Here is a 24,902-nt window from a genome sequence, read left to right on the forward strand (position 1 = left end):
AGCTTACATGTCTTTTTGTGTAAAATCTTAATCTTTCTGATGAATATTGTGGAGTAAAAAGTTCAATATTCCCCTCTGATGTATTGCAGTTGAAGTGTAAAGTAGCATAAAATATAAACACTCAAATCTGAGCAACTGTAGTTACTTTCCACCTCCGGCTACACGTGGAGATGGCACCGACTATAACAGCTTGTATCTGATCTTGATGTCTGGGGATGATTACAGGAATCTCAAAGAAGAGAAAAGAACATGAGGCATAATTTCTCATCTGCTTTGGGGCTTTACCGTAACGGTTTTTAATTGTACTGGTCACCTTCATTCCTCTTATCTGTGTTCCTCTATTATACATTATAGCTGATAGAGTAGATGACTTAGCATAACAGATTAGATAAAACATAACCAGCTCAGGGTATTATGTCAGGCTTATCTGTAGAGGGGAATGTGCAAGAGAGAGGTGGGAATGTGGTGAGGACAGAGACCAAGGGATGGACGGAGAATTATTTAAATACTTTCCCCAAAACTCTTATCAAGAGGAATGTTTTTGAATAATATTTAGTTATACTCAATGAAATGAATATCAGTGGTTCTGGCAGCCAGTACGCAGTTTTTGTCTGTCTGCGATAAAGCCCCTCACAATCCTCCAGGAGTGGTCGGGACAGGTCTACCTTTCATCCACTTCTGGGACTTGTGTTTTTGACAGAGAGCTGTGCTCGGCTGAAGAGGGCCTTTTGTTCCCAAGCAGCTAGCCGCCTCCAGAGAGGTGCAGCGGGCCACTGGGCCACAGTCTGTGCGTGTCCCTGGCAACAATCACTTCATGTGAGGCGGCCCCCTCTCCATACTCACATGCCTGCTCTCGTCAGCCTCCTACCCAGGTCACATGAGCAGGGCCCCCCCAGTCAACCTGACCCGCTACGATCCCTCCTCACATGGGGCCCGTTAGAAGCCCACACCTTGGCATGTCATGTCCCCTCCCCCGGCCTGTGTGGTGATAATGCTGATCAGTCGTTAAAGGAGCACTCAGACTGCTAACTCCAAACGGCCCTATCGGATAACACTGGAGAGATAAAGTATTTTATAACATCTGCAGGTCTGTCCCTGAACTCTGGCAACACAAATCCAATACAGCTGTAGTCGCTTCACATGAGCTACATGGACTTCAAATAGAATCTAGCCGGCATTCTATTATCTGTAGGTTTTATTTAGACCAAGACAGCAGGAGCCCACATCATATCACATCATACACAATACGATAGATATCACAGTACAATATTAAAGCAGCTATAATCAATATTTTTATATCAATAATGGATCACATGACTACATGTATGGGCAAGAAGAACCCACATATAATTACAGTATGTATATCTATATATATCTATATATATATAGATATATATACTAAAGCTAAAATGAGTTAATATTGTATCATCAATACAATACAAACACAACTCCAAATTAATGCTAATGTTACTCCATGTCTGCTGGATGTGTTAATACGCTACTGTTTGCTAACAAGTTAGCCATATTAACATACAAAGTGATAATATGTCAGTGTTGTTTTTGCTCTGCTGCCCCCAAGTGGCCAAAAAAAAATCAGTTATTGCAGGTTAAAAGATGGTTTCTTTTGTACGTACAGGGCACTTTTCTCAGAGTAAACCAGAATGATTCATTGTGATTCAAGTACATTTTTGAACTCTTCTACGAGGTCTTGTGTGCTAGTAACGAATCAGGCGTGTTTCTTTAATATGGAGGAGATGCCGGCATGTGAATGTCACATTGTCAGTGCTTCTTTTAATGAGAACAACACTCACAAATGTGATATATTCTTCTGACATTGTCAAAGTCACTTTCCCCCAGATAAAAAAAAAATATATATATATGAAAAACCAAGATTGTAAGTTAGTAAACTGTTCCTGATGTTCCATCATGGGGCTTCCTCGTATTGAAATGAGGGATTATCAATGCCGTGGTTGTGTCCATTTGGCAATTCAGACTTCTGTGCCAGGGTCCTTTCTTTCCAGGGACCATGGAGGTCCCCGGTGTCTCTGGGGGCCTCTGAGCTCAGGGACTGCCAGGCATAGCGGTAGCAGAGGAAAAGCAGCCCGCTTATGAGCATCAGTACGGAGGCAAAGATGCCCACACCAACGGCCAAGCCGACTTGCTGCCGGACAGGAGCTTCGGGGAGGTGGAACTCAGGAGGAAAGTCTATGGTGCTGTTGTTCAGCACAGAGCTCATGTTCCACACCAGAGGCACCAAGGAGAGCAGCCCTGTCAGCACATACAGGGTCCCTGCCAGCAGGAAGACCAGCCTTAGATTCCTACGATCCTCCACAGAGAAGTAGACCATCCTCATGGCCACCGCGGCGCTGATGTTCCCCGCCAGGCCGCAGATCACCGCCAGCACAATCAGCACCTGAGCCGCAGGGATCTCTGCAGGAGCAAAGTGGTCCCAGATGCTGATGCTCTGACAGTTCTCCAGACTGGGAAGGGCGTGACTGTAAAAACACGCCTTCCAGATGCCCACCCAGGCCACGCCCGACGTGATGACAGACACGTCGGCCACGTGCCACAGCCGCCACTCGTTGAGGCCGGCTGTGGTCACGGTGAGGATCCACGCCAGGACCCCGGCCATCAGGCCCAGGAACTGCCAGTGAGCCGTGTGAGCCAGGTACATCATCCTGCCCAGTGTGACTGCTAATGCTCGAAGAGACGGATCGCTGACTCACACATTGTTGAGATCAAACAGCGTGCCTGAAAGCACAAATACCCACATTTCAGATTTGGTTTGGTACTTGTACACACTGTATACTATTTCACTGTATGAATTATGAGAAACTTGGAATATGATACGAGGATAGCTGCATACTTCAACATATGGTGTCTTGTGCCAAAGGTACTCAGTGATACACCTCAGAAGGAACCTTTAAAGGGTCAGTTCACCCAAATGACCAAAAAAAAACAAAAAACATTTTCTCACTGACCCACTTACCTCTAGTGGTGTCTAGCCATGCAGACAACTTCATCTGCACGGGGGTCCTCCACAATAGGTTAACTTTAATAGTAAGTCGATAACAAATGTGCAATTGATCAAATTAGCAAACCTCGATGGCACACAAAAATCTGAAATATTCTGTGGTAAACACTTAACTAGTCAACAAGGTGATCAATAAATCAAGTTTACTATTAATACCATGTGTACCACTGGGCACAGACCCCCCCAGTGACAGGAAGACAGTATGCAGTTAGATTTTCAGTATATGCATCACCATGACTGACCGTGACCATGGCTGCAAAATCAAACATCTGCTGCCAACATGGCGTCCGTATAATCCCTATAATAATCTGTAATTGCAATTGTTCTACTTATGAATCGTTGTATATTTCCATTGTAGATATATATATTAAGTATACATTAATAAGATGTATTACCATGGAGGAAGAACTTGGGCTACAAAGAGTAAATCTTTTATGGTTTCTCAAACTGTTGTGTCCCAGGATTCCTTTGGCACAAGGTAGCAGACATATATTATATATATATACGTATTCCAGCTCTTATATTCTCCTACATAAACACACAGTGTTATAACATAACATCTACAAATAGAACATGTTGAGGAAAAAGCAATTACTGTTCGGAATTCACATCCTCAAGGCTGCACTGGAAGTGATGTGAAAGCTTGTTTTCTAGTAACTGTGGGTTCATTGTCTTCAAGCATTACTGTAGTTAATGATTGTTCATTTAAACCTTTAAATAAAACAGCCTTCTGCCACGTCTTGTCCTCTTACTCACCTTGATGCGTCTCGAGCTCTGAGTTGTCGATCTCAATAAACACTGAATTCTTCCTCAGATGCTGCATTCATCACAGGAGAGTGAATCAGGGCGACGGTCCACATTTTGCTTTGGTTGTGCGAGAAGAAGGCTGTTATCACCTGACTGTTAAAAGACATTCATGTCATGTCAAAGTCTTTATCTTCCACGTTATCAGCAGAGAGGAGGGCGTGGTGAAGTTAATGAATGACAGCAAAGAATGAGCCGATCACTGGACAGAAAAATCAATCAAACACTCCTGCGTGATTCCAGCAGACTCTTTATTTGATATAAAGGAGCACAGCTGATAAAGTGTTAAGAGTCAGGCTGTAGCAGTGCATGAAGCGTGTGAAGCTAATATTCTCAAATGTGCAGAACAAAACATCCTCCAACAGGGTTCACCTTCGGGAGACTGATTTAATCCTTACAGTCTGAACTTGAGACATTTGACAGACTGACGTTCAAGCCGGTCAAAATGCTTTGCAGTGATTTAGTTCCATATTTGGTTGCAAAATGATCAACCTGAACAACTTTTAGTGTTTGAAATTGAACTAGAAGTCAAGTAACAACTGTGGTAACTATGCATTCAACATCTGCACCGTGAACAGGAAAACACAGTGAAGTAATAAGACAAAATACACAAACACTTGGTCAACTTATACGTGGCAATATCATTATCTAAAACAAGTTTTTTTTATGGGTGTTAATGAAACAGAACAGCACTGACAGATGCTACATGCAGAGGTGGATTAAAAGACCGGACAATGTTTGCTGTGACATGGGAGACTCAGGCACTTCAAATGTGGGTTTCACTTGAGTCAAAAGTCTGGATGTGAAGTGCTGCTGTTCTTCTGTTTAGTGAAGTCTAACAAGTGCTCTTTAAAATGACCAGTATCTGCACACTTTCTCTTCACAGGTACATTCACTAACATCAAGAAAAGCTTCTTCAGTGAGGAACGCGAGGGGCATGAAAATCTTAGTAAAAAGGCCACTAGTTTATATAAAAAATGTTAACAAAAACTTTTTGCGTTTGTTGAAATATTCGGCCAGATTGGATGGATTCTGTGAAATTATTTAAATGAAATGACACATGATAAATACTTCTAGTTGCTCAGCGTGTAAAACACACATCAGGTAGCGCTGCTGCTCAAGGTTGAAAATAAAATACTGTCCCCTCCTGCGCAGATTCAAAAGGCTACAATAAATTACTAAAAAAAACCAAAAACATAACAATAAAAACAAAGCAAAAAGTGGCATGAAAGACATTAGATACAGTGGTTGGTTGATGCCAGGGAAAGCAGCATCTTTCACAAGGGAGTTCCTTATGGATGCTGTGTCATGGCAGTCCAATTGAGAAGGTGTGAAGTGGTACGACGTGCTCAGATGAGGCTTCACCACAGAACTGAAAAAAAAAAAAAAAAGTCAGAAAATGCAACAGACAGTGTGTCCCTGCAGATTCCTCGTCTCTGTCTCCCTCTGTTGGACACAGGGCTCAACTGCATCTCCAAGCAACATAACTAGTCTTTCTGGTCAGAGTTCATCAGCGTCCACCGTCTTCACAGGGCCAGCCTCTGCTCTATCGGCAGACTGTCCATCAGACACTTGAGCTGCTCCTCGCCCAGTTTGATTTTATCCTCCAGCTTGCGCTGCTCGATGATGAGCGCAGACTTCATCTTGACAAAGTGCTCGTAGTCTGTAAGGGTGTCCTCCTGCAGGTAGCTGGACAGGATGTCATAAACCACGCGTTCCCGGCGGTCCAGGTTCTCCTTCAGCTCCTTCGCGTCCTCATGCTGTCGAATCAACAGCTTCCTCTTCTCAATCAGTGTACGCTGTAGATAGAAACATACAGTATTAGGATTTGAAGAGATACACCAAGTCTTCTCCTTTGTTGGGAGGAAACAAAGCGCAATTCTGAACTCACCCTCTCCTCAGCAGTGGCGTCCTCCTCCAGACTGTTGAGGGCGTTCTCCACTCTGGCCAGACGGCCCGACAGGGACAGCAGCAGGCTCACCACCTTGTCCAGGTCCCCGACAAACATCCGGAACTTGTCTAGCTCGTTGGGTTTGCAGATCTGCTGGACTCGGGCCTCCACCTCGTCTCCAAGAGCATTGTTGTCTAGGACGTCCTCCTGAAGACTCTCCCGGGCCTCCCGCAGCACCTGGAGCTTCTTGCTAAGGCTGTCGATCAGCTCTTGCTGCAAATGGTCACAGAAAACCAAACTCATATGATGCAGGCCTTTAATCTCATATTTACTCATTTTGTTATGTCGTCATGTGAACACTAAATATGAACGTGTTCAGTAAGTGTACGGTACCTTCTTGTTGGCCAGATCAATGTCCAGTTCGTCTTCAGAGTCTTCCTCCTCCTGCTCCTGCTCCTGCATGTCCTTCATCTTGATTAGGAGCTCAGCTTTGGGAGCAGATGTGCTGTAATATGTAGAGCTGGTCACCATGGTGACAGCTGCAGCCATACTGTCCTCCTTTTCCCTGAAAGTAACAAAGACATTACCAAACCAAATAAGAGTACGCAGGTTCACCTCTGTCAAAAGAAACAATGGGCCTCATGCAGGAACCACTCGTACAAACAGATTTGTTGGTCATTTGCGATTTTCTCTTTCGGTACCAGTACAGTGGTTCTCACCGATGGATGGTTCTATTTGGATGGTTATTTTTCTCCAAAACACAAACATGTTGATATATGTCCTTCATTGTCATTTTAGCTGAGCTACTCTACAATCTTTCCATGTACCCCCTGGGATATCACTGCTCGATCAATATCACCTATTGTATGATACCTCCATGTTAGGATATTGTCCACAAAAGGAAGAACAGGTAGCCTGATGTGGCAATTATGGGGCGCTGGTTATGCTAATGATCAAATCAAATTAGGAGAAGAATACTAACGGCTTTTTCTGCGCCTAAAATATTGTGCCAGTCATGTATATGAATTAGTTTCACCTCATACGCACGCAGATGACTGATAAGTGTAAAAGAGTTAATGAGTTACTGTCAGGTTTGTACATATCAAACAGACTGCATATGCTGAGAGTAAATACACTATCTACAGGCCAAACAAGGTAAGGTACACAGGTGAGCTATGTGCAGTTTAAATGTGTCCTGAACAAGGCGCTCAGCTGTATGGAAGAAACACATGGACATAAACGTGGCCATCTCTCAGGCCTAGTATGGCAGACTGACCTTTCCTCAGCAGGCCGGGTGGCTGTCTGTTTCGGGGGCGCCTTCCTGCGCTGGTGAGCTCCCTCCAACAGCTGCTCCCCCTGAGGGAAGATACCCTCCATCAAGTCCATGGTGGTCTTCATCTTGCTCTGGTCTAGAATATCAGCTAGTGACTTATCCTTCCCCATGATGTCCCTGGCCAGCTCCTCTCTCTTCTGATCCTCCTCAGACAGTCCTGTGGTCACATCTGTGGGCTGCGGCGGCTGCTGACTGTCAGAGTTAATGTGATCTTTAATAGTACTCATGCACACGTCTCTCTGGGGCTTTGGGTCTGTCTGAGCGGCCGGCGTGCTATCGGGCTCCCTCTGCCGAGTGAAGGCACAGAAGACCGAGTCCTGCCCTGCAGCTCCCAGACTGCCGAGCCTGGTTACACCAGGACCCTCAGCCTCGACATCAGGGGAGTCGCTGTGCTGCAAAAATGGACAATTCTCCTTCTCTGTGACCCCCTCTGAGAGGACAATCCTGATGGGCACTTTCTTCACTGCAGGATTTTGGCTTTCTGTCATATGCTCCATCCTGAAATATCAGAGAAAGAGAGAGAAATAATTTCACAAACAGAAGAGTTGATCTCTGAAAGGAGGAGAAAATCTCTTGTAGCAGTGATTCCAGCCATACGCTGATTTAAAGTTGCACTGCATGATGGCAACAGAGATTTTTTCCATGCCCAGTGCGCTAAAATATCCGAGACATCTGGACTCCTCCCACCACTTTGGTTTCTGCGAGCTGTAATAATCCTAGTGTACAGTCAGAAGTTCACTACAGATGATACCAATTAGTTCTGAATCAAGAAGATGAACAATAGGGGCATTTAGACTACATTTTACATTTTCGACATTTAGCTAAATTATGCCTGGACCGCCAGTGGCTTTTACAGAAATGTGGAGTGTCCCTCTAATTTACTGCGGCTTGACAGCACTCACATGTTGATTCTACAATAAGCTCCTTTGTACATGTAGCATAAAGACACGATAAGAGGAGTTAAAGTCGCTGTGTCCTGACTAAACTGGGTGGTAGTTTAACAGCCGCAGCAATACTTTGCACTTTTGAATGAATCTCCCTTCTGATGAAGCAAAAAATTACCTGTTTGAGTCTTCATCCTGTAGAGAGGCCGGTGGCTTGTCACTGAGTCTCTGTGGGGAAAACTGTGGCGACGGAGAGCGCTGCCGCTCCATAGTGGCCGGCCCTGAAGGTCTGTGGGAGGAAGCCGGGGGAGAGGAGGCAGGCTGAGGATTGGATGTTGATAGATGATGTCCTGCCCCTTGTCCTTTGTCCACAAGTCCTTTGCCCTGCTCAGAATCCCTCTTTGCAGAGCGGGTGGGGACAAAGGCGGAGTTAGGGTCAGCGTTAGGAGAGCAGTGGGTGAAGATTTCACTCTGGGAACCGGTGAAGGACTCGTGGGAGTCGACCTCTGGACATCTGGGTAGGGCGGGCTTCTCCGGCGCAGAGGGCCTCCTCCTCGGCCCAGACGGCGGCTCGGTGTGGCTGTGGACCTCGGGCTGAGGGAGGGCAGACTCTGCGAGGCTATGAGAGATAGATGTGGGTCTGTGGTTCACGGTGGCAGGGGCAGGTCTGTGTCTGCAGTCAGGGTTGGTTCCTATGATGGGCGGAGGGGCTGGCGCTGAGTAATGTTCAAACTCCACAGGTTTTTCTCTTACTTTACAGTCACCGGGCCCTCTGTCAGAGAACCTGAGGAACACAATAGAAAGCTTTTAATTACACGCTGTTCAACAGCCAGGCAGCACGGACTATCATCTGCAGCTCAATCAAATAATACACTGTGGCAGAGGCCTTGTTCGTCTCTCCAGCAGCCACTATGATTATGCCAGCATGACAAGACACACGTCTCCCTGTCTTCTGCAGGCCTCCTCCCTGTAACTGTTCAGCTGGCAGTCTGAAGAGGAATATTTCAGTTCCCACAAGTCAGCATAGAGGAATAAATAATCCTCCAGCGCAAAGAAGCAAGACCGGATCACTTTTTCCTGCCTGATTCACATTTACAGTTTTAACTCTTTGTAGGTAAGGTTAAGACACAGGAGAGGAACAATATTTAGAGATCACAGGAATCATTAGAAGCCTGATGAACTAAAGGAGCTGTAAGTGATTGTAGATTTAATTCAGTATAACACAGTGAAATGCTGTCATTAACACAGATACAGAGATCCAGACTGTATGGTAAAAGCATGCAAACATGGCAAATACTGTGGTTTCATGCTCACAGATTACATTTCCATGCATGCTCCGATACAAACTCAATTAGGAGCGCTCGGAGTACATTAACACATAAATCACGCAGCTTTGATTAAGGACAAAACTGTATTGACTCTGCAGTCACGAGATACAGTTTGGCGACTTTTGGATGGACGGGTGCTGTAACTCAAACCTCCCAATTGGAATTCTTACAAGCTGTGACAAGTTACCCAATGAACAACTGTTGCTGTCGCAGCTTACACCCTCCCTCGTGCTTCAGCCTCAGCTCTGCATAGAGTGTGAGAAAGTTCCCTCGCAGAAACATGAAACATGATGCCAGCAATGCTGCTGCAGTATCCAGTAGGAGGAATATGTTACCATGATGTAGGGATTCAACCGATGATGCATATTTATGTAAGAAAATATTATTTAGAGTTACTTTTTTGGGCGATAGCGATTCACAACACCAATAAAAGTGACACAGTTATTTGTGTCTATATGACAAAGCGTTTCTTAAGCATTGTTGCCCATCAAAGGTGCCCAAACACAAACAAGACTTTTTTCGCTGATCCTTTCACTGTGACACACTGCTACAATAGGTAAAATGGGAGACAAGAAATAAGTCCTGGTTCTTTTTCGTCTTTACAAATATAAAGTCATGGCAGCATTAGCTGGAACACCAGGATCAAATATAGTATATTTCCATAATTGCAAAAAAAGAAATGAATACACACACTCACCCTATGTGGCGTTTTACTGCTGCCATTTCCATATAAGAGAAGTAAAAGTGAGCGTGCTGTGTGTCTGCTGGCTCTCTGTGACAGAAGCCACCGGTTGGTATCTCTTTACACTCGTATCAATAACACTATCTGGGTGGAGCATGCCTCACTTAGCTCATCTCCTGGACTTTTCAATGACAATAACATCTTCCGCACCGTTGTTGTAATGCAAACACAGAGCGTCACATGGTGTGACTCCTACAATGAGGTTGCTCAACACAAGATACTCTACACCCTTCAATGAGTTTCACCTGTGGGAGTTTAGATAATGCATAAAGACTCCTGGATAACAGGTTACAAACCATGAAGTCTTCCTGACCACGTCACTGTACATATTTTAAGAATGATTCTAAGTAAGCGGAGCAAAAGAGGAGAATGTTTCAAAGATATTGGTTATTAAAGGTCGCAAAAACTAGCATTAGGAAAAACAAATGCTCCTAACGCATAGATCAAATACACATATTACTGCATGAACCTCCATTACAAATCATGAAACTTTTTAAAACTTTGCAAAGCTCCTCCAGAGCCACAGAACACATTATACTACTCCATGTACTCTTCATGAGGAGTAAACTGAACTTTGTGTGTAAAAGTGGTGGATTGCCCCTTTAACACAAGGAACAACTAAGTTTGACTGGACACAGCAGGCTTCCACTCAATATCTGAATGGTGGAAAAATACTAAATCATTTAATGACTACATTTATAAATAAAGGAAGGAGCATTAGAGAGCTGAACGGGCACAACAGGTGAGATTATACTTAGACAATAATATTTCACTGTTTTCATATCGCAGGAGTTCATACGGGATCATCAAAGGATCACGTGAAATCATCAACGTTACCTGTAAACACTACTACCCTGCCCATAAAACAAACAGTTGCTAAGGAGGGTGGTTTATCCAATGAAATCACTTACACAGAGAGTTTCATATTATTATGAGGGTTATTTAAAACCTCTTCCAGGCTTAAACACTATTACTGACAGTTGGGGAGTTAATATTTCCACTTTTCCCCCACTGACTAAAAGAAAAGTGAATTTTCCCATACACATTATATGTATAGCTTAGCCTGCATTTAGCTAGTCATACCCACCTACTGGGATACTGTATTTTCAGTAGCCCACATCGAGTAGTTTAAAAGAACAAACAGAATTTGCCATAATTCCATTTTACTTCCGACACAAAGGCAAAATAAGAGTCTGCAGCCACTCTAGCTGCTCGGTGAGTTATTAGAGCTCATCCGGAGGGGAACATGAATGTCTGTGCCAAATTTCATGGCAAGTCATCAAATAGTTTTTGAGATATTTCAGTCTGGACCAAAGTGGTGGACCCATCGACAGACTGACATTGCCATCCATAGAGCCACACCGCTAGCGTGGCTAAAAATCCAATTATGCAAAGTAATAGATCTTACTGATGATCATTTCGTGCCTTCGGGCTGGCCCTCTGAACTCGGGTGCCCATTAGAGGGCTGAGGAAACACGTCCTCACTGTCACAGACATGGTCAGATGCCTCGCCTACACCAGTAAGCCTCCACTAAATGACACAAAGCACAGCCAGAGAGACGGCTTATGTTGTCACAGCTGCGCCAAGGCAGTGCCACTGGTATGCCTTGACAGATTATAAAGACTTCACTGTTCCTCTGCAAGCTTACTGCCCTCTTTCATTGATAAAGTTCTGGAGTAGAAACACAATAAAATATCACACAAATATGCTGATAGAATGATCAAGACATCAGTGCAAGAGCAAAACAATAAATAAAAAAGGACAAACAGAGCACTGTCCATTATAGCGTTAGCATTCAGTGTCAATTTATGACACGTAATAATAGTAGTTCACTCCCTCTGAGATCATTTAAGATTACCCAAGAGGCAATCCCTAGAGTAAAATATTGACCACAAAAACACTGATATTTTTGCTTTTGTATACTGTACTGCATACTGGAGACAAAACATAGTCCCACTGCAAAACACATTGGTGTACTAGCAGGTTACATCTACTGAAATTTACTCACCCTATGGCAGTGTTGAGCGGTTCAGCAGGTTTACTCTCTGCCTGGGAATATTCTGTCTCAGACCTTCTTGCAGGAACTTGAATCTTCTGTAAATAAAGTTGAACAAACACAATGTCCGTTATGCAAAACCATCCAAAGAAACCAAAAAAAGAAGCTTCCAGTTATCCAAAAGTCTTGTCTTTTGTTAATTATCCCAACCGACTCATGTTGCAACTTCCTGGTTTTTCCAACAGTGAAAAGAAAATGAGCGGATGGATGCCCCTTTCCCTTCCTTAAGCTGAGGGTGTGTCATTATGAACAAACATGGATTAATATTTGACTTGACTCTTTCCTTTGTTCCTTTCACTTCAGTCAGTATGCTTGTCTTAATGAGATGTAAAGCCACCTCGAGGGCTTCATGCAGTTGCAACAAACCAAGTTACAACCAAGATACGCTCATATTTTTTATCTTTCCAATAAAATGTTTGTTCACGCAATTTTGAGATAAAAAACAAAGTCTGATAGACTTTGTGCCTCACCTGTCCGTAGATGTCAGCTAAAGGAGATGACCGGGATCTCTCGTGGAAACAAGTGGTTTTGGTTCTCTCCTCTGGTCCTGGATCCAGGATATTATCAGCTGACAGGTACCGTCCGGAGGCTCTTGTTTCTGGGTTTTTTTTCTGTACATTCCACCTTGCCTCATACTCAGCGAATGTGCCCAGTCTTTGCTGGTCTAGGACAGACAGCTTGTGTGCAGAGTAAGGACCTCCCTGGACCTCTTCAGTGTATTCTCTGCTCCTGATGCCTGTCACTGTGTCCTCTGTTTCACTGGTTGTGGAAAGACCTCGGACCTTGGTCTCTGTGGGGTTCTCGGTATAGCTCTGAGGGGGAATGTGATTGGGGAAAGCTGGTTTCCCACTTTCTTTGAACTGCTTCTGTTGGTCTAGTGAGGGGCTTGCATTTTCATTGCGAGGGAGATCTTCCTTCACCCCAACTTCATGTATTTTGTCTGGTTCAGAGAAAGACCGTACCTTCTTTTCTGCAGGAAAACGCTTTCGACCACCAATACGAGTTACTTGACCCCCAGCAGGTCCTGATTTACTCATTACAGACTCCGAGACAGTTGGCAGGGAAGTGACATCTTTACGGGGCAGCGCTGAGGATGGGTAGCTAGGTAATGCTTCTGCCGCAGGGTGCTCCAGTAAGACAGGCTCCAGGTCTTTTCTCCTGAAAGACGTAGCCTTGAGCACCCTTGCTTGTGCTTCCTTCAGATTAACCTTGTAGGTGTTGGTGAAGGAGCCATCTGCAGATGCTGGGGTGGTGTTTTCAGTGGACTTCCAGATATCCTGATCGTCTTCAGTCTCACCCTCAGTACCAGGAAGGGTAGCTGCACTCTTGCTTTTCTGCAGCTTGGCTCGTCTCATCTGGATTTCATTCCTTAATGTGGTGGCAAAGCGGTCACTGCGTCTCGCCTGCTTGCTTTCAAGGGACTCCTCGGAATTTGAGCCCCTTGCGTCTTGGCCTGCGACATCCATAGATAGAGAGTGAAGCATGGGGGTTGCCTGGGGGCAGATTTTGTTGCTCACTTGGCTGTGATGTCTGATGTCTTGGGGTAATTCTCTATGTTGTAGTGGCAGAGACCTCCGCTGTTCAGACTGCCTGCTAGGAGGATAACTCATGAACTGAGCTTCTGCAGTTTGTGTGTTGTGTCCTCTCTGGCTTCCCCAATCATCAGAGCTGGATTTAGGTCCAGAGGTTTCTAGCACAGTAGTAACTTGGTGCTTGCTGTATCCATTACTGTCTTTTCTGTGTGAGGAGTGTTGCTGCTGTTGGGGTAGATGATACTTCAACTTGGTGACTGGGCTAAGAGAGTTCTGCTCAGTTCCAATCTGTGCCAGGTCTGAGACACTCTTCCTGTCTTCTGATTTTCCTGACAAGGGCTGGGGGTTAGGCTGCGTGGGCTGACATGTTGTGACACAGTAGTATCGGTTATGTCCACTGCTGTCAGTATTTTGGTCAGTGGTTGTGGTAGACAGGGAGGTACTTAAGTTCCTTCTCTGGTTCTGACCAAAGTGTTGTGCAGAACCATTAGTAGGCAGTTCCTGCATGCTACAATAGTAGCCAACTACGTTCTGTGGCTTTGGTACGGACGTAGCCCAGGGCTGAGAATAAAAAGTGCTTTTGTCACTATGGTGTCTTTGATGGTAGGGCTGGCCTTGCCGAACGTCACTGCTGGACAGGGAGTACTGCTTGTTTGAGCTGAACTGGTTATGATTTGATTTATCAGATGAAGTGTAAAAACTGTCGTCATTTTTCGGGGATAGGTTGTGGTTGCGGCGATTTTCAGCGGAAGCCTTACAGGGGACATGAGATTCAGGTCCTTCAGGGTGAGCTATGACGAGCCCCCTTTCATGTACCTTAGTCGCAGCAAAACTGTCGCTGCGTGCAGGCGGAGGTGGAGGGGGAGGAGAGGGGGAGGCAGTCTTCTTTTTTTCAGGGACATGCCAAACAGGTCCATAGCTCGTTCTACTTGAAGTGGAATGGCGGGATCCAGCCGAGTCCTCAGCCTGTGGACCCTCGCAGCCTGTGCCAACTCCCGGCATCTGGAAGTACGCCACCCTATCGTCCTGTTTGACTCCCTCAATCAGGCTCTGGCTGTTTCTGCCATTGTTGTGCTTTCCTCCTGCATCCCACTGACTGAATTTATAGAGCATGTTCTCTGTCGAGGCAGCATTGCTTTTTGAGAGGGTATAGTCCGGTGTGCCAGAGCTGGTGGAGAAGGAGCTGTAGGCTGAGTCTCGTTTCCCTCCTCCAAGATGCTCCATGCTGTTGTTGGACTTGGCAGGTGACAGCTGACCGGCAGGGTACGGGTGCGAGACATGTTCTAGACTGTCCATACTGCCGAGAGAGCTGAACTGGTCTGACACTCTGCGCAGGTTTGTCTGCTCCCAGCCAGAGGAGAGATCAGTTGAGGATGAGCTGGAGGTTAAAGCAAAGGACCAGGTGTGAGAAACAAACAAACAACAACTTGTAGCCATTTATCTAAAGATTGCTGTTAATCAAGTTATGAAATATGGTATCTAATTCAATACAGTTATTATGGCCAATTCATGGCAGTCACATTTATATCTAATTACTTATCAGCTTTTTGGCCATTGGAGAATACAGCAACATTAGCAAAGACAGCTGAAAGCCTATTAAATTTGTGCTTACAAATCATAGTTTTATGTTTAAATAGGGATGTAGCACTGCCAAGCAAATTAACCTTTACCATCTGAGCAAATGCACAAAACCTAAAAAATGTTTTATTGGGTTAAGAGAACAGTTTGATTCAACAGATAGATGATATGATGATTCAGAAGATATAAAGTGTTTGTAGTAGAACAACCCAGATATCTGACACTGAGACTCAAGAGGCCAACTTCAAGATCCAAGAGTTACCTTGCATCATATCTGGTTTGCCAGACTGGCGTGGGCGGGGACTGCGTTTTGGCAGTCTCCGATTGGCTTTCGTTGAACTTGGTGGAGTGCCAGGAGTGAGGCCTGCTTATGGGTTCATTCCGCCTGCAGAGAGGGCAAAAAACACAGAATGGATTAGAGACCAGCCCCTTATGGAAAACAGTATGTGCTTGCAATAGCCAGTACTGCAAGTCAACAAGTAAAACATTTACTTGTTTAACTGTGTCTGTATCGAGACAGTGATTTACAACATTTTTGATTTACTCCAATATTCACAGAAGGAAAGAGTTGTAGAGGGTTTTTATCGAGGTGGTCTGTTTAATCAAAAACCTTGTACAGTTGTCAGTTATGTATATGAAACATACCCTTTAAAGTGACTCTTTCTGAATTGCATGTCATGAAAAGGTGAACAGAACATATCAACATAAAATGACATACACCTAAATCAAATACAATTTCATTTCCTTATCAATATAGACACAAAAACATGCCTAAACATGTCAGGGACAGACAGTGTATTGCATGCTGTACAAATGGGATGAATATCATCTAATGACAAGAACCACAGGACAAGCCAAAGAGACATGCCAATGAGTGCAGGTAATAAACCATAGGAGAAGGAGAGTTGCGATGAGAGGAATGAAGATGATACTATTACTAGACGAATGATTAACATGATTATGGGCACAGGGAGTGGAAAAAGGGGAGAAGGTATTATGATGAAGCCACAGAATCGTACCTCATGGAACTTCGCAAAATCTTCGTAAGAAAGCTTCTTGCCACATGCACGTCATTCTCTGAGGGCATTTTCTGAGTTACAATATCCACCATTTTCATATTCCTGGGCAGCAGGGGGAGGAACACACACACTAAGAGCTCACCAACAATTGACTGGACTCACAGCATCAGACAGGACAAAGACCACCTGACAGTTAGACAGCTGGCTCTGATTGTTGAAAGTTTGTGCACTCTATAGCACTGCAGAAAATACAGTGTGTTGGGGAGGTTCAGTTTTCTCAAAAACTCACCAGGACAAAAGTTCTCTAGATCTCCTCTGATCCAACTGAATTATTCACAGTGAGTCTACACAAGCGTAAATGCCTGTTGATACATGGTATTATAGCCCCCTCTCCTGGTCAAACTAATGCATGCTCATGGTGTCACACAATTTTGAGCATCATGGAAGTTCAGAAACATGAGAAAAGGCCTTTATGATGGACCTACAACACAGAAGAGAATACCAGAGTGAAAGAGACACAGTTTTACTCAGCTCCCATTAGGCTCCTTATCTAAACAGCGCGTAGCTGAGGTGAGCTGGTTGAGCTCAGACTTTGCCATATGGTCCCAGGGGGAACACATACCCAGCATGGGGCAGGGGGCTTAGCAGAATAGAGAATCTCTTACACAATCAGATCAGCCACATCACCCCTCAATCCAAGCTGTCGTCTGCCGCCCAGACAGCCTTTCTATCGTTGATGGGGTTCAAAACTTACATCATCTGACAGGCACAAGGGCCTCTGGTAGTCGTTTAGTACACCTGTAATGATATTACTGTTGTTGTGTGTACAAATTTTAAATGGGGACAGTTATTGGGAAAAAGAGGGATCAAAATTGGTTCAACAAATTTATTCAAGGCTTGTGTTTAAAAAGAGTTTATTTTGTGTGGTATCTCCTCTTTAGGATTTTGCACATCAGCTTCTGACATCTAATCTGAGTGGAATAAGTTTTGTAAATATTTTTGGAATGTATATTTTCAGCCTCAGTCTAATATTTTGTGTTAGGCCTCTGAAACTAGTTTTACTGAGAGGGAACTGTGAAGCATTGATGTTATACTGGTCACGAATTTGAGACAAAGCTTTGCTTGCTCACGTTCTCATTGGACTCAAGACTTGCGCTACAAAAGCCATAAGGTCAAGAGGTCCTGCCCCCTCAGTCACCTTGTCTAAAGGCCTTCAATGATCTGATGACAAGAGGTCTCAACAACAGCGTCGTTCAGATGGAGACCTGAAAACAAACTACTAGATGAAATGAATAACCTAAGCTATTCTATTTCTATTTCTTACACTAATTTCATAGATTGAGAATTTTCAGATTGAGACAGAGATTTGGTTAAGCTCAATAAAGTGGGACAATTCCACAAAATGAATTGTGGATTAAAGTTAAGGCCTTTTTAGAGGACAAAGAAAAGCCAACATGAAGCTCAGTCTTCCTTGTCTCCTCATAGTCCGTGTTTCTAGGGCACTAGGAGCTAGCCACACATGGCGCCTGCTATTGGTATGCAAATGAGTCTGGTTTTATTAGGCCTATCGTCAGGGCTACAGCTGGGCCAGCACAGATATGCTAGGAAAGTGAATCAGTTGGCTGGAATGGGGGCAGGGGGAGAGACTGCTTTGAGTGATCAGTTTAGAGCCCCATCTCGCTTCACATGTAGCCGGTACCAACCAGTCCACATTCAAAAATTAAACAGCTCACATATGCCTCAAACAGACAACTTTCTAAACTAAAGGCCAATTAATTCATAATGCTTTAGGAGAATATTCACATGTGATTTTTTTTTTTTTACCTATAAGCCTTTTCCCTCAAAGATTAATTTGCATTTGGTTTGCTAAATCTTGCTGATCATGGCTTAACCTAATTGATGGATGACCTCATATTGAATGATAAGACAAAAACAATCACAACAATAACAGAGTATTAGGGTCATAAAACGTAGCAAAGAAGGCCCCAATATGTCCCAGAGTTATTCACTGACGCACAACGAGGCAAAAAGCAGCAGGTATGACGGCCTTCAAACACACAAGTCAACAGTTTAAAATATAAAAAAAAGTGATTCAAACGTAAAATAATGTTCATTTTAACTCACCAAACATCTGGATGAAGGAATTCAAAATGGACCCAAAGAAGAAATATGTTATCCGAAAGGCCACACAATAATATTAGACTGGAGCTCAATTTGAGAGTGAGACCAGTTGTGCCCGTGTGCTGGTCAGCCACCACATTCCACAGACACTTCAAAGACGAGCCAAAATAAAGAGACATGCAGGCCGCTGTGGTCTGAGCATCACCGCACAACTCTAACACTGATCCACTACCTCCAAACACATACCTACACCTGAAAAACACAATATTCAACACAGAACGCCCATGACTAAAACTAAGTTCTCTGAGCAGAATTAGTTTAAACGAAGGGGAGATTTCCTTTGGGATTACGGGGGTTTTACCCCTGGGAGGGGGTGGAAGAGTGTACAGAGAAGGAGGAGGGCTATTGTCACAGCCAGTCCCCTTGGAGCAGTCCCGTACCTTGCCTCGTCTCATTGGCTCTAAGGGGCTAATATGCTAATGATGGAATGAAATGTCGGACTCTTCCCGACTCCCCTCTTGTGCGACAGACATGCATTTCTACCATTACTATGGCAACAGGGTGCTCTTTAGGGCGCAAGGGCACCCTGTTTCCTGAAAGCCTCTGGTAATGAGCATTGAAACTAACCAAGCAGGGATGTCAGCAACACATGGCAAACACAACTTGGTATTCAAAACTATTGACTTCGGCACATTTTGTTGAACTCATCATTTCAGGGCCTGTTGGTTACAGTTCAATGCATGTATGAAGTTCAAAATTTATTGGGCTTACAAAAAATGCTTATGTGGCAATCTATATTAAAAGCTGTAACTCATATATACTATTTGGATTGTATTTAGTAGTTGGATTGAAAATATTATGACTCAGTGGGCTCTGTTTAGTTTAAATGAAGTATTATACTATTATACTTAATGAAACAATTCCTACTTAATTAGCCGTAGGTCACTTTTCATTCTTACTGTGGTGCTATTTTATAGGATTTTCCTCTTTTATTTTTTAAAATATTTTTTCATGTGCATGTGTGGTCTTATGCCCTCTTGCTATGCATATGCTGGTGCATACTAAGAGTCATACATTTATTAATGGATTTCATTTTACTATTTACAAGGAGGGTGCCAATGTTAGCCAACCAGCTTCAATTGGTCCTATGGCGAGATATTCTGAAAACGAATAAAGTGAAAAGTTAAGAATGATTTCAAACCCGCTTTTAAATGGTATTTCTTGTCAACAAAGCTGAGGCCAGGAGCCTGGGATTTTACAGTGCAGGCTAGATTCTCATGTGCTCCACCGACTTCCATAATAAAAAGAGACTTTATTTCTATCACATAACTACTCATATTAGTTAGGATCTGGTTCTGTTTAGGAAATAATCAACTATACATGAGTGTCAACTGCTGTGCAGTTTGAAGTAAATGGCCCAACAAGCATTTTCATTTTCAAATGACTTTACGGCTGTATAAATGACTCCAGAATACAATGTTGAAGAAAGTTGCCTGCAACATCTTTCTTATGAAAAACTAAATCTTTGCAATTCAGAAATCAAAGTAATCCAGACTGATATGTCTATACTTTTGCCAGTTTAACTGTACAGATGTACAGATAGTTAAAGCAGTACAGATTATAGTTGTCTCAACAGTTTCCTTCAGATATCGACCATCCGAAATGGCATAAATAGGGGAAAACAGTGTTTGTCTCTTATTAAAATGTGCTCTGGCACACCAGCAAGAGGTCTGGTGACAGGCAAGAAGATTAGCAAAGCATGGTTGCAACCTAAAGCTGATAGGAAGGAAATAAAATTCACAGTGATCTATTGTGACGAAAGCAATCAAGCATACAACTCAAACAAGGTTTTCATTGTGAGGTACAGCAAATGAATTATTTCTAAATGCATTATTTTCATATCTAACAAGTTTTCACTTGCCAAGTTGTATTTAGTATTGTATAATATCTGGCCAAATGAAGTGCAGCATCATGTACAGCGTAGGGCAGAAAAATGCTGAAGTTGTATGCACCCGACCTGCACTTTGCAGGTGAGCCAGTTGATTCCATTTGGTCCCTGAGGGTCTGACAAAGGCCCTCTTCAGCAGACCCTACAATCAAACCAGTCATGTTTCGGGTGAGAGAGGTGAACCGTGAGCAGCATGTAATGACCAGCACATTCCTGGGCTGAGTGGCATACCAGCTGTCAAGTCACTGGCTGTCTGCGCTGACCCACAGCCCAGAAACACCTGGAAACCTTTTGTCTGAGCAACATCACTATCACAAAGTCCTCCATGTCCTGCGTCTTAATCACCGTCAATTATTACAGTTCACGGGCAGTCAGTGACTTAGACTCCTGGTATAAATTCACCAACAACCTCTCAATTGCTGAAAGCAAGCAGTTGGACATCTCTGGTGCCTGTTGTAACAGTATCACAGCTGAAGTGTGAAAGACACCAAGCAACAACAACACGCCAAGCAACAACAACAACACATAGTGTGGGGATTAAGTGTAGTCCCTCATAATTACAGACTGTGGACTGCAAATATTTACCAACCTCAAACAATCCATAAAAGTGTCATATATAGGAAATACCACGAGCAAACATGCACAAAGCAGTCACAACTGTTGTGAGGTGTGAGAAATGATCAAACGTTTATGTAATGCCAGCCATTACATGCCCTGATTGTAGTTCCCTGAGGGTGATCTTCCCCACAAACATTCCTAATTGCTGGTATGTGCTGACAAATGTGTCTCATGTTAGAAGAGATGAGAGAATGAGATGTTTGCCATTAAATATGAGAGACAAAAACTGTAAAACAAACTGGTAATTATGACATGAACAACACAATATGCATACATAAACCTGGTCCAAACTAGATTCTAGATTCACATACATACCTCATGAAATGTTCGAACTAACATTTCTTCATGTCACGTTGTGAAAAAGCCATCACAGCTCAAAGCAAGTGTACTTTTTCTTTCTTTAGACTGTATGGTTTCAAAAAAGGACCTAATTGAAACCTTCCTCCTGTTAGACTAGTGAGATCTACGTGTGTGACTCCCTGTCAACTCACCTTGGCAATGGAACAAACCAAAAAAGAAACCGAGGGGTGCAGTTAAGAGAGGGCCACAATGAAATCTCTAAACTGCGATTTCCTCAGCTGAGACCCAAAACAATTTTAAGAAATCTGCTTACGACAAGAATTCAGTGCACAGCATTCCAGGCATACTACATGGGCTTATTTAGAAAAACACAGGCCAGTAAACGTAAGCCACTGCACTGCAACCCCTACTGAATGCTTACACTGTAAGTTAGGCCAATAAGCTTTTCCAGGTATAATTGGATTGTGCACCAAAACTCTGTGCAGGCCTAACTCATCTAAAACAGCCACATAGTCGTGTTATGGTGTTGGAAACAGTATTGTTCATGTCGCAACAAGTAAAAGGGAGACACACAGCATCAGTCGCCTCTTCCAAAGCAAAATAATGAAGCATGTCAGTGACTGCAGTACTTCTGTAACAATGCCAGAAGGGGGAAACCAAATGCCACAACAAACTTCAAGCTTCACGTTGGAAAGTTTAATGAATTATTTTGCTGTTGCATGTAATGCAGAAGCCTCAAGGGAAGGGAAAGGGAGGCAAACCAGACTATAGGGTTCCTGATGCAAAATAAAATCCTATCTGCCCTAAACTAGAGAGGTAGACAAAATAATGTGAACACCTCATGGAAAAAGAGTTTAGCTCTGGCGATTGCCACAGTGATACCCAAACTTCCAAGGCAACATGGGAGAGCTGTTGGTGCTTCAAATTATCTGCGTTTTCAATTCAACTGGCAAATTTAGCCAAATTACAACTTTTGGATTTTACAGTGAGCAAAGCATAACCATATCAAGCTGGAATGCATGCAAATGCAATGTGTTGATGTGGGACAATTATAGTGTTTGACTGTATGCAGTAATTAGTGTTGGAAAGTTTTAAACAAATTTTTGCGTGAAACGTGCAATTTAACTTTAGCTCACACCCTGGTGTTGTTTTTGATGTACAGATGTTTTTAATGAGATGAGATTGATGAAGTGATATGTAAAATCTAAAAACATCTGTAAAACTTTTTAAAACTGTAAAAGATTTCCTCATTTGTCATTCCGAGGTTGAGGCAAAGAGTGTACAGTAGTTCTGTCGAGGCATGTGCAAAGAGGACGAGATGCTTTCCCACAGATAACCACACCTATCAGTTCTCTCTGTGACGTGCGACGAGCCTCTCCCCGTCCCCTCTCCCAGATGACTTTACACCAACAATCTCACATTAGTCACTGCATGCAAAATAAATCAAGCTCCTCCCTTGTGCTGTCTGTAAAGAGACCACACCTGTAGACAGGAGCAGGTTCTGACAGCTTCCTGATCCTCGCTCAACTATCCAACATTATCCCTGAGATAAAAAGAAAGGTGTTTCACGGCTGACACCTCACATGCTCAGGCACAGATTAAGCTACAGTCAAACATTAGGGATCTGTATGGGCACAGGTAGTGATGTGGAATGCTACACTGTAAAACATTTCCAACATCAGCTTTCTACACAACATGCAGACTGTTTTAAAAAACAAACAAACAAACAAACAAGAAATGGGACGGCAGTTGAAGCTTTGAGGTTCTGCCACTATCGCTTGTATTCTAAATCAGATGCAGACTTGTTATTGTGGCCTTGGAAAATGACTGACTGGAGCTGCTAATTGAGACGGTCAGAACAAACTAAATTCTTCAACACAGACGAGCAGAAGGGAGAAAGAGTCCTGTGGGAGTAAAAGACTGTGTAAAATGCAAAAACAAAACAATAAAGACGTGTCCTTGTAAGGAAATGTCTTTCTCCATTTACAATTACAAACATACAGAAATGACAATACCCAGATCCTTTAGTTATGCCTCCTGCTCTTCTGTGGTTAAATCTACCCAGTGTTTACTTCCTATTGTTTCAAAAGGAAAAATACATGTCGTTGCCACCGATCATGTGAAAACAGAAACACTTGCTGGCATGCTTGCTAGCGAGCAATGATCCATGATACAAGAAATGGTAAGTAATATTGGTACTGCTTGTAGGTCAATTTTCAGTTGATTCACTATCTAATGTCTCTCTTGGCAACCATAATAAAATCAGACAAGAGAAATTTCACTCAAAGTACAATCAGTTGCAGATTTATTGGGAACACCTGGCTAAAACTAATGCAGTCTAAGCCAATAGTCCTCCTCCCTTCATGAGGGTTATAATGTTGAAACGGTTTGAGAGGTGTTGATTCAACTGATCATTTTAGAGGATGTAGTTTGTGGTGCGGTTGAACTGTATTGCATTACACAGAGAGGGCTTTCTGTTACTTAGCCTACCCTCACTGATATAATTGTGGTGGATAAAATAATAGAAACACCTGTCAGTATGATACAACATAATTCAATTAAATAGCATAAGTAATTAAATAGACAGAGATTGTTATAGACAGTAATGCACCCTTGTTTCCACAGCCTATAATAGACACGTCTATTGGGAATAAAAACACAATGAGTGAGACTCACAGCCATGTCCTTGTGGAGAGATAAATGGTGAGTGGACTTCCTTGTACGGTAGGATTTGTTCAGGGATTACGTTATGATATGATACAATACAGAAAGAAATGTGGACGACAAAGAGAGACAATGGGAGCAGTGTTTCACACACGACAAGGCCATTTGTAAGACGGCCTCCAGGACTCAGTTGACAAATGATTCATCAGTTAAACAAGATATGAATACTAAACAATACCTTAGAGTCAATAAGTAACAAGGACTGGCTTATGACAAAAAGAGTGAATGTAGCCATTGACTATGGGCTTACTGTTCATCAGCAGTCTGTTCTTTGGTCAATCTTATTACAGAGGGTGTGAGACGAACTGACTGATAAGAAACATCTCAGTGCCAAATAGTGTCATTTGCATCAAAACTTCCCCTTTTTTGTCCTTCCTACACCTGCCTGCATGGGAGTAAATGATGTCACCTACAACCTTCTCTTCCTTCTTTCAACTTGATCATGAAAAACTGTGTCACAAACCATGAACTCCTGTTGACTGCAGCCCAGTACAACGCGGCAAAACAGGACCATCCAGCTACCAAGAACTCAACAGTGACAGCTTAGAAATCTCAGAAAGTGGAAACTAGTCGACAGACGCACCATGCAGACAAACAGCTGCAAAGGGCCAGGATCCTTCCGCCTCCACTCCTCCGTCACCTTGGTTTGTTGGAAATGTTACCATGGTGACCTGTTAGGCTGAGCGGGCGGTGCACTTGTGACAGCAGCAGATGTAGGAGGAGAGGGCACGGGAGGGGACCGGGGGATTGGTTACCTACCTTTTCACCACCAGACTGAGGGTCTTGTGGGAGCCTTTCACTAGGCAGATTGCCTCCTGTCTGTAGCCACTCAGGGGAATCTCGTTGATGTTGACAAGCTCGTCTCCCACCTGGAGACTCACGGCAGCTGCCTTGCTGCCCTCCTCAACCTGGAACATAAACACAGCAGATGGAACACTCAGAACTAAACACCCTATTTTATAGAGATACCAAAATATGTCAGAAAGCCA

At 43.4% G+C, this 24,902-nt stretch overlaps 2 protein-coding genes across 2 annotated transcripts in view; both read right to left on the minus strand.

The window, feature by feature from the left end:
* Window positions 1-1,924: 1,924 nt before the first annotated feature.
* cldn34a (claudin 34a) lies at window positions 1,925-2,677 on the minus strand. The gene has a single exon (XM_070909582.1). The coding sequence runs from the start codon at window positions 2,675-2,677 to the stop codon at window positions 1,925-1,927; it is 753 nt and encodes a 250-aa protein (XP_070765683.1).
* A 1,376-nt stretch (window positions 2,678-4,053) lies between these two features.
* The window catches only part of shroom2a (shroom family member 2a), a 29,731-nt gene continuing 8,882 nt past the window's right edge, over window positions 4,054-24,902 (minus strand). The window contains exons 3-13 of the mRNA XM_070908486.1: window positions 24,673-24,821; window positions 16,203-16,304; window positions 15,829-15,846; window positions 15,446-15,568; window positions 12,544-14,983; window positions 12,026-12,111; window positions 8,125-8,730; window positions 7,006-7,560; window positions 6,123-6,294; window positions 5,730-6,002; window positions 4,054-5,637 (exon numbers count right to left, since the gene is read on the minus strand). Coding sequence (XP_070764587.1) covers window positions 5,365-5,637; window positions 5,730-6,002; window positions 6,123-6,294; window positions 7,006-7,560; window positions 8,125-8,730; window positions 12,026-12,111; window positions 12,544-14,983; window positions 15,446-15,568; window positions 15,829-15,846; window positions 16,203-16,304; window positions 24,673-24,821 — 4,797 coding nt within the window. The 3' untranslated portion in view covers window positions 4,054-5,364. The remainder of the gene's footprint in view (window positions 5,638-5,729; window positions 6,003-6,122; window positions 6,295-7,005; window positions 7,561-8,124; window positions 8,731-12,025; window positions 12,112-12,543; window positions 14,984-15,445; window positions 15,569-15,828; window positions 15,847-16,202; window positions 16,305-24,672; window positions 24,822-24,902) is intronic.

Source organism: Enoplosus armatus, chromosome 7, assembly GCF_043641665.1.
Source record: "Enoplosus armatus isolate fEnoArm2 chromosome 7, fEnoArm2.hap1, whole genome shotgun sequence".
In the NCBI taxonomy this organism is placed as follows: Eukaryota; Metazoa; Chordata; class Actinopteri; order Centrarchiformes; family Enoplosidae; genus Enoplosus; species Enoplosus armatus.